The following is a 9748-nucleotide window of genomic DNA, read 5'->3' on the forward strand; positions in this document are numbered from 1 at the left end:
GTCATAATCTTATTGTTATACTTAAGAAATTGCTGGATATCACAGTCCTTATACTGTATCAGTTTGATTGAGTATTATTGTGTAGGTCCTTTTTATTTTACTGTTACTTTGGATGAGGTTTTCATGAGTCAGTCAAATTTGTTTTCATATGCCATATTCATATGTATCACACACGTAAGGGTAAGACACAAACCTATTGAACAAATGCAATGCAATGGATAAGCTTCATTTCCACTGAAGTCACAGATAACGTCATATATCATATTTAAACAAATCATTTCCTTGTCACTAAAGCATTGACTACGCTATTCATCATCCTTAAATGCAGGAATTAAGTTACATGTTCTGTTCTACAGCCACGATGAGGCTGTTTCTCAAGTGTGAGGATAATACAATTAAAAGAGGCATTGGTAATAATATTAAAAACAACAATGTTTGGGTCGTTCGTCGGATAGGCGGTTAGCTGCAATAAATAACTCCAGTTCAACAAACCATATTACAATATCTAAGGGAGCGTTATTATCTTGAAATGTGACGTTCATATTTTAAAGATACACACATTTAATTGTGAGGTTGATTTAATATACACTAAGCCTCTCTTCAACAATACGTTGACGTTAGCTAGTCTATTTTATGCTATAGTAGAGCATAGCGAATTTAAATGAACCTTAACAATGCATACAGTAACCTAAATAGCAAACTAACTATCTAACGTACAAAGATGACCTTATTTTAGCAACCTCGCACAGAAGCCTTTTGGTATACAGTAGCATCCCACTTAATGTTTTACACTCTTGGATGCTACGCATAGCATCGTTAGCACAGATGGAGCTACGATTGCTCAAATGCTAACCCAACTCTAAACATGCATTAACGTTAGCTTAATAAAAACACCAGTAACATAACATAAAGTACGCAGGGTTGACTTACCGAAGAAACTGCATTCATGGACGGTCTGTTTCAACGGCAGATAAATCCTATATTTGCAGGACGAATAGTCCACCAGGAACCAACACAACAAACACGGCCGAGTTCAAGTAGTGTTCTCCTCATGAGCTGAGCCGCTGTAGCATCACGGAGCTAACGGAGCTAGCAGAGAGGAGCTAGGAGCAGCAGCCCCGTTGTCATGAAGGGGGAATCTAACTATATACAGAATATGTTTTTGTAGATCCAGGCTAGAAACATGTTCATTTTCTGATGTTAAGTTGGACATTTTAACAAAGAGTCTACGGGAATTGCTCCCATCTGCATCCATCGCCTACAGTTTGCAGCATTGGGCTTCACCGCACTGTCCCGGGGTTTGCCGCTTGGCTCTGATAGGCCAGAAGTCGGTTTGATTGCATTAGGGCTCGATTGCTTATCCTGTCTGAGTAGCCCGGATGAGGCTGCATCGCAATTTTTGACGTCGAATTTTACACACCGAATTTTTTTACATCGAATTTTAAACACCGAAATATTTGACGTCGAATTTTTTTCACTTGAATTTTTGGGATCTGAATTTGAACATTCGAATTTTTTTAACTTGAATTTTTACATTTTTATTTCACATAGATAAATTCGGAGCAAAAAAAATTCAGATTCATGATTTTCAAAGTAATTATTTTCAATGCTATAAATTCGGTGTCTAATAAAATTCAAATACTTCTGTCTCTTGTTTGCTTCCATAGTACCAGAGTAGCTGTTGACTGTAGCAAGATGGCGGCCGGTTAGCTACCCTGGAAAATCTCCCATGAGCCATCTAGTGTTTATATATATATCTATGGCCACCACAGCTAGCTGCTGCTTCCGGTCTCGGCGATGCAGCAGTCTCACACATACACATGACCAAATAAGGAATATGTGGGAGTTCCCCTCGATTCCATTGGCTCTGACTGTCAGAAAGAGATGTCACATGTCAAAATCGAGCAAGGGGGGCCAGAGATATGGAAAATCCACCCAAATGGCCCCAGAAGAGGTTTGTTTTTGCTAAATCTGTCTAAAAGGGTCAAATATCACTTGTTTTGCATCAATCTTGATACAGGGTACTTATTATATGTTGTACTTTGGATTCCTAAAGCTTTTAGTCTACTAACCCATCATCCAAGGTTAGTTTTCACTATAAATACAAAATATGTTTTGGACGGACACTATAATTTACAGTTTTTTTACCATGTTCAATCTGAATTTTCTTTAAAATAAAAAACATCTATATTGAATCTGACTTTTCTACATCCAACTCACAGGTTTATCATTAATTTGAGAAAAAAGATTATTAATTTAACCCTTTTAGAAGGGAAGATATGGTAATTTATTCTGGGAATGTCATTTTCGAGCCTGAAACCTGAAAAACAGGCTCGGGGTTTAACAGGTTAATGTTTATCTTTTGTTAATCAGTGATCATTCTGACGACATGATCCTAGATTAGTAACCCTTATGCTGGCTGTGCTCCTCCTTTATGCTCACACCTTTGTTTTATCTCCGTTATAAACTGGTCAGACTTCCACAGGCAGCTGGAGTTGATCACACATCACCATGCTTGTCTGGATACTAGTGTTTGCCGCGGTGGGTCTTCTCGTCCTATTTTTCCGCAATCCGCACTTTTTCCAGGATGTCCAATTCGTGCGTAAAAAGTTGAAAACGAGGAGCCGCATCCTGAAATACATGCAGACCAACTACTCCTTACTGGATCGGTTCATAGACGCAGAGAAGGAGCATCCACACAAGCCGTTCATCCTGTTTGGAGATGAGACCTTTACCTACCGGGACGCGGAGGAGCTCAGTAACAAGGCGGCCCGGGTGTTACTGCAGAGTGGCCTGCTGAACCAAGGAGACACGGTCGCGCTGTTCCTCGGAAATGAGCCCGTGTTTCTGTGGCTGTGGCTGGGTTTGGTGAAGATCGGATGTTCCGCTGCTTTCCTCAATAGCAACATCAGATCCAAGTCCCTGTTACACTGCTTAAAGTGCAGCGGAGCCAGGACTCTGGTCGCTGCGGAAGGTAAGTAATCAGGTTGATTTGAGATGGGCGTCATGAAAACAAGTGCTGGATTTATGTGATGTGCCCTAACTTCAGTGTAGGTTTTTAGGGAGATCAGTCTTTCTTTTAATCAATTAATTGAGTAAACTAATTAAAATCATTGTTTTAATAATAAGAAATGTTTTCGGAGTAGAACTGTCACTGTTTTAAGTCAGTTTTTTATTTTTATTTTGTAAAGGCTCTGGGAGATGCAATTTGCTTTCGACTAGGCCTAATTCATTTCTTTAGAGTAAGAAGTAACTAAAAGTAAACTTGTGTCACGTGGAACTATCTTTTTTTTCAAGTAAATGTCCCTTTAGTGTCAGAAAGGAATGCACAGAGGATAGGCAAACTCATAATATTTTTTTTCAGGAGGTAAAATCCACATTTCAAAAAACAAGTAGATTAAATAAGATCAAAAATAATTGGTATTTTTGACTTCTGAACACTGGTGCATGTGCAGTTAACCACTGCCTCAGCTGCAGGGAAGCACAAAGGTGCAGAGGAGATGCTCATTTTATTTTCTTGTCAGAGTTACAGGATGCTGTGGATGAGGTCTTGCCTGCTCTGTTGGAGCAGCAGGTCACTGTGTTCATCCTGACTGACAGATGCCAGACTGCAGATGTGAAGAGCTTCAAAGATAAAATGAGCCAGGCCTCCTCTGAGCCGCTGCCCAAGGATTTAATGTCACATTTAACCCTGCGGAGTCCAGCAGCCTACATTTACACATCCGGGACAACAGGTGAGTTTCCTCAGGTGCAGAAATCCCCTTTTGAATGAGAAATAACTGACCTGAGTTACCTGGACTTCTTGTTAAAAAAAGTCTCGAGGAATTAAAGTTGAATTCAGTAAGGACACTTTGTTTCTCTTGCATTTCTTTAAGATGAATACAAAAAACATAAACAGAAGAAAGTCTTGATGAATTAAAGTCATTGAGGACAAGTGAAAATGCACATGTTTCGGAAAGTAGAGAGCATATAAATGATGTTTTTCATATTGTTTTGCTGTTTTAATACAAGTCCAACATTTACTCAAGTTCATCAATACATCTTTGTCCCCAGTGGATATTTATCAAGTTGTTTTCAAGAATTTAAAGTAACATGAGTTGATACAAATGGTACAATGGTTATTCTGTGGGTGAAATAGGCCTATTTCTTAAAATGTTCAGTGTACAACACAACATGCCTCTGGCTTCTCCTTCTACAGGTTTCCCTAAAGCAGCTGCGATCTCTCATGCCAAACTGTGGCAATTAGCCTGCTTCCCGTCTCTAGCAGGAATGAACTCTGATGATGTGATTTATATCTGCCTCCCACTTTATCACACCACCGGCTTCCTTGGATTTGCTTCAGCTATTGACAGAGGTAAACACTTGGGTATATATCTAATGATCTGGTAAGGAAATGTTTTAACAGCATCAGTAGTTTTGTTAGGCAATATAGGTGGTGTTATATTGTATTGTTTTCACTAGGGATGCTCCGATCGCCAATTTCGGGGCCGATCGCTGCAATCAGTATCGGCCGATACCGATCGCCGATCCGATCGAGTGGGCGGGGCCTAAATGGAAGATTTAAACATCACTTTAAATCTTCCATTTAAAGTGATGTTTAAAACTCAGTTAATGGGGCTCATTCACTGGAGCTTCCACAAACAACAATCAACTTAATTATTACATTCAAATGATGTACATTATTCAAGTTTACATTCACTTTGGATAACAACACGGGAGAAATTAGCGGAAGCGCTCTCTTTTCCTCTCTCCCCTCTCCTGACAGCCTGTCGGTATCTCATGCAGCTCACTGATCCAGTAATGAGTGACCCGACAATGAAGAATACATATATTTATAATAACTAGTTTAGCTTGTTCCAGAGGTAGATAAAATAGCTAAGTGTGTTAGGTCTAACTCTTACGGTACGTCCACACAGCAGCTTTTCAAAAATCTTGAAAATCTTGGAGCTGGGCGTGTCTGAAAGCTTGGGGATTTTTTGCGACCAACAACCAATCACATGAATCTCCCGCCCCCGACATACAAAGCAAAAAAAAACGGGGATTTTATGCGAGCAATATATAAACTCCCCAAACAGGCGAAAACCTACCAGTTTCACCCACTGTCTCTGCCACCTCCCTCCATGCCTGGTTCCTCCGGTTTGTATCCCGTTAAATAGTTCTGGTCGTAAAGAACCGGGTGATTTGCTACCGTAATTTCTCGTTTGGAATATGAGGAAATGAACTGCGGTCTGGTTCTCCCTGTGTGTGTGTTTCGCTGCGCTTACCTGTCCGGCGGGCGGAGCTGCAGGATTTCTGCTTCACACGTTGCATACCGCTATTTTACTGTCTTTTTCGGACACCTTAAAATAATGCCAGACCGGTGAAGCCATGTTGGCGAGCTTGTTTTGCCGCACACAGAGAAAAGTGTCATGTATTTTACGTCATGCGATCGGCATGTTTAGAGAGCACCGATCGATCGGTAGAGAGTGAGTATCGGCCGATCTCGATCGGTGACCGATCGATCGGAGCATCCCTAGTTCTCACTAATTCAACAAATTAATACATAGTTGGTTATTTCAATCAGGGATAGCTCAGATAATAAAATATAAAGATTAAAGCACAGAGGGGTCGAGGAGAAACCCAGTCAGACTGACCCAATGGCATCGAACCCTAGCAATGAACAAACAAGCGAGCAGTGTATATGTGGAAGAATCTGAAAGACTGATCTCGGTTTGAAGATCCACTAAGTGAGGAGGAAGTGTCTGTTGTAGCAGGAGCAGCACAAGGCTCCCCATACTGCCCTGAACTCCAAGTATGCCAACTATTCCTTCCAGCACAAAGTCCGAGAGGACTCAGAAATAGCCAGCCGCAAACATGACTTCACCGTGGGACCAGTTTGACGGAGATGTTGATGATATTCAGGAGGCAGCAAGGGGAGGGGGAAGCCAATCAAAAGCTGAAAGCCATGATGGCAAAACAATTGTTATTGCCAGCATAAAAAACAAAGAGGAGGTGAGGATTGACAACATCATGATGAAGATGAAAGCACTGAAGTTCGAGGAGGCAGAAGAACAGGATGCGCATCAGCCTGGCTCAGCTGATCTGCATCCTTCCAAAGAAGATCCAAATCCTCCAGTGGGCATTTGAGACATTGTGAAAGGCCTAAAACTTGCTGCCTCTTTTTTTCAACCCCATCAAGTTCAACACGGAGTTTCTGGAACATAATAACTGGAAAACTGTCCACCTCGCAGCCGCATCCTTCCTTGAGTCTGACTCCATCTTTGTCCAGATGGATCAGCGTAACTCTCTCTCTTATCATAGTTTTAGTAAACATTGGAGTTTTGTGGCACAGAGGAACAAGTCCTATAAAGCTTTGCTGCACAGACATGTGTTTGTGGGTCGATCATAGATTTGTTGAGAGGCCAAAATTACCAATCCTATCCTCTCAGTTGTTTTTTTGTCTGTTGCTGTGTGTAGGTATCACAGTGGCTTTGAGGAGTAAGTTCTCTGTGTCGCAGTTCTGGAACGACTGCAGGAAATATGACGTCACCGTCATACAGTACATAGGGGAAATCATGCGTTACTTGTGCAACACACCAAAGGTATCACAGAACTAACATTGATGATACTTTAGTGCTCACCAGATATAAAAATAACAGTTTGTTTTAATGTTTTTTCCCCGACAGAAACCTAATGATCGAAGCCACAAAGTGAGACTTGCAATAGGCAACGGGATCAGAGCCGATGTTTGGAGGGACTTCATCAGCAGGTTTGGAAACGTTAAAATCAGAGAGTTTTATGGAGCGACTGAAGGGAATTTTGGTCTGATAAATTACAGCGGCAAGATCGGGGCTGTGGGCCGAGACTCCTTCCTCCATAGGGTAAATTCCCAGATTTAATTTCACATTATGAGGTTAAAGCTTTTAATCAATGAGCAACGTTTTGACTTTACTTTTCTTTCTTTTATCTTGCAGAGATACTTTCCACACGCTGTGATCAAATTCGACGTTGAAACAGAAACACCTCTGAGGGACTCCTCTGGTTTATGCATAGAGGCTGCCAAAGGTGCATTATTACTGGGGCTGTGGGGAACAGAAGTAGAAGTCACATTTTAAAATGTAAAGAAATGTAGACTCAATGTACAAATATTGTACCATTACCCCCCCCCCCCCCCCCAAGAAAGAAATACAGGAATAAATACAAATGTTTGACATATTTTATACCTGATGGAGTAAAGAATGTGAACTTTTGGACATACAACTGTTTTTAACTATTATAACGTTTTACTCAAGTTGTTACTTTAATACTTTTAAGCAGCTCTTTTATTGAGCAAAAATACTTATGTATAAGGTCAACACACCAGTATATGTGTGTGTATATATTACAAACACGTACCTATGTGTATCTATTTCACATTGTGCTATAGTGAGTACGGGGTCATGATTGTGATGAACTAACTGCAGGTGAGCCTGGACTCTTGGTTTCTCAAATATCCTTGATGGCTCCGTTCTCGGGGTATATGGGAGACCTGCAGCAGTCTGAGAAGAAGAGGCTGCATGACGTCCTGAGGAAAGGAGACTTGTACTTCAACACTGGTGACCTGCTGCGCATTGAGGAGGATAACTTCGTCTACTTTCAGGATCGAGTGGGAGACACTTTCAGGTGAGTGCATTTTGGAGTTTCAGCCACCTGATGTTTGACGTTCAATGACCTTGAACACAGCGTTAATGTGTGTTTGTTTCTAATGCTAGATGGAAAGGGGAGAACGTGGCTACAACTGAGGTGGCTGACGTGATCACGATGCTTGACTGCATTAAAGAAGCCAACGTTTATGGAGTGGAAGTGCCAGGTAACCTCACTGTATATCTACTCTTTGTTCTTTCTGTCACAGCAGAAAAGTGATGAGCAGAAACAGTGAAGTTACCTACAGCCGCAATTTACCAACTGTTGTTTTCATCATTAAATAATCTGTATCAACGGGTTCTGTTGAGTAATGGCCAGTCTAATTTAGAGAATCTCTTTGATCACACAAGTTTATAATTTAATACCTCAGTGTTGTATTTTATATTGCGCCAGGTCTGCCAGGTTTTTATTGGAGTGTACAGGTGTTTTTCAGTAAACAGTCAGTAACATTTTATTACCCTTTTTTGTATAGCAGGTATTCGCACTTGCTTAAATAGGACCCTGGTTATGTAAAGCAGTCAGGGCAAAGTGCAAATAGGTGAGCTGAAAAGCTTTCCAGAAAACATGGGGGAAGTCGTTATTTTAATTTTACCCTATGATTTGTTCTGCTCACTAACATGGTCGACAATTGCAGTTGGCATCAACTTGGACATTAGTTGAAAAACCTCCGATATAAAAAGTATTTAATAAATTGTGCAGTGGAAAAACCGACTTTCGGACATTTAAAACAAAAATTGTAGTTTGTACTGTTTTCAGATCGAGAAATGTTCTGCCTATAAGTTAAATGCATGCTATTTTTCTGGTTTCCACAAGGGGCATTGCTGCTCAATATAATATCAAGTGATATTTCAATTTTGTCATTTTATTTTTACACAGACCTCCTGTGAAGGACATCAAAGCAATTTTTGTAACGTCACTTTACTCCTTCACATGCAACCTGATAACATTCATTCCCTGCTCACAATTTGTAATTTTTTTGAAGCTCAAGCTGAAATGACCTCTGCAGAATATGTTTATTTCACTTCTGTTTAACTTATTTCAGGTCATGAGGGGAGAGCAGGAATGGCTGCCATTAACTTAACTGAAGGACTCAGATTTGACTCGGCAGCTGTTTTCAAACATGTTGAAAACTTCCTGCCGGCCTACGCAAGGCCACGATTCCTGAGGATTCAGGTACTTCAACTCCAGTATTTTCTATACTTTACTAAATTGCTTTGGTTTACACATTTTATTCTTTCCTTCCCTTAATAACTCATTGTTCTGTGATTACAGAGCTCCTTTGATGTTACAGGCACATTTAAGCATTTGAAGATGAAGCTGGTGGCGGAGGGTTTCAACCCAAATCAAATCACCGACCCGCTCTACTTTCTGGATGAAAAAGACAAGAGTTATGTCCCACTTACCGTGGACACATTTAACTTGATCACCTCAGGCCAGATCAAAATGTAAAGTCTTCACCTGATGCATTGTCACATATCAGCCACCTCTGATGTCCAGTGGAGTCTTGCGATTTTATCATATTGGTTCAAATGTGTACTTCTACTTTTTCAGTAATTTCATGTTTATTACTATTTGACTTAAATCCTCCTGTAAAAAGCCTGTTTGAGCTGAGATGAAATGTTATAGTTTTTTTGTGTGAAACAGAGCTGATTCAAACAGTGACGTGTGGACCATTCTGGTCAATTGAGGCCATTGTATGTGTAGGAGCTGGACACTCAGCATGTAAACAACACATTTCTTCTTGTGTCATTGTTGACTTCTTGTTGTCCCCCTCTTTAGGGATCCATTTGAGGAACATTTATTTATGTTTCTGATAATTTTATGAATTAAATTCTACTTATTTTCTATAATTAAACTCTGGGCTTTTATTGTAGCATTACAAATCACACATTCATCTTATTTCTACTAGAACAACATAGTAATGCAGTTGCTTGTTAGTTAGGCCCTGTCCACACAGAGACGAAACGGGTTGTATCCGCTACAGTTCTCTATCTATGGTATAGAAGGTTCGTCCACACGAGGCCGACACGTATACGCGGATAACGTCTCCCAAGGTGGGTAGATCTGCGGATGAAACGCTTGCGGT

General features: G+C 40.5%; 1 protein-coding gene across 1 annotated transcript; it reads left to right on the top strand.

The window, feature by feature from the left end:
- Nucleotides 1-2390: 2390 nt before the first annotated feature.
- On the top strand, nucleotides 2391-9517 carry LOC117538966 (very long-chain acyl-CoA synthetase-like). Its single transcript, XM_034204981.1, has 10 exons — nucleotides 2391-2974; nucleotides 3525-3734; nucleotides 4199-4354; nucleotides 6457-6581; nucleotides 6666-6860; nucleotides 6954-7044; nucleotides 7443-7641; nucleotides 7731-7828; nucleotides 8705-8835; nucleotides 8935-9517. The coding sequence occupies exons 1-10, from the start codon at nucleotides 2512-2514 to the stop codon at nucleotides 9109-9111; spliced, it is 1845 nt and encodes a 614-aa protein (XP_034060872.1). The 5' UTR covers nucleotides 2391-2511; the 3' UTR covers nucleotides 9112-9517.
- The last annotated feature ends 231 nt before the right edge of the window (nucleotides 9518-9748 follow it).

Source organism: Gymnodraco acuticeps, unplaced genomic scaffold (assembly GCF_902827175.1).
Source record: "Gymnodraco acuticeps unplaced genomic scaffold, fGymAcu1.1, whole genome shotgun sequence".
In the NCBI taxonomy this organism is placed as follows: Eukaryota; Metazoa; Chordata; class Actinopteri; order Perciformes; family Bathydraconidae; genus Gymnodraco; species Gymnodraco acuticeps.

Excerpts from the sequence above, each read along its gene's own strand:
- LOC117538966 (XM_034204981.1), top strand. The coding sequence starts at position 2,512 with ATGCTTGTCTGGATACTAGTGTTTGCCGCGGTGGGTCTTCTCGTCCTA. Across the intron at positions 6,582-6,665 it reads ACTTGTGCAACACACCAAAG|AAACCTAATGATCGAAGCCA; the intron begins GTATCACAGAAC and ends TTTCCCCGACAG. Across the intron at positions 8,836-8,934 it reads CACGATTCCTGAGGATTCAG|AGCTCCTTTGATGTTACAGG; the intron begins GTACTTCAACTC and ends CTGTGATTACAG.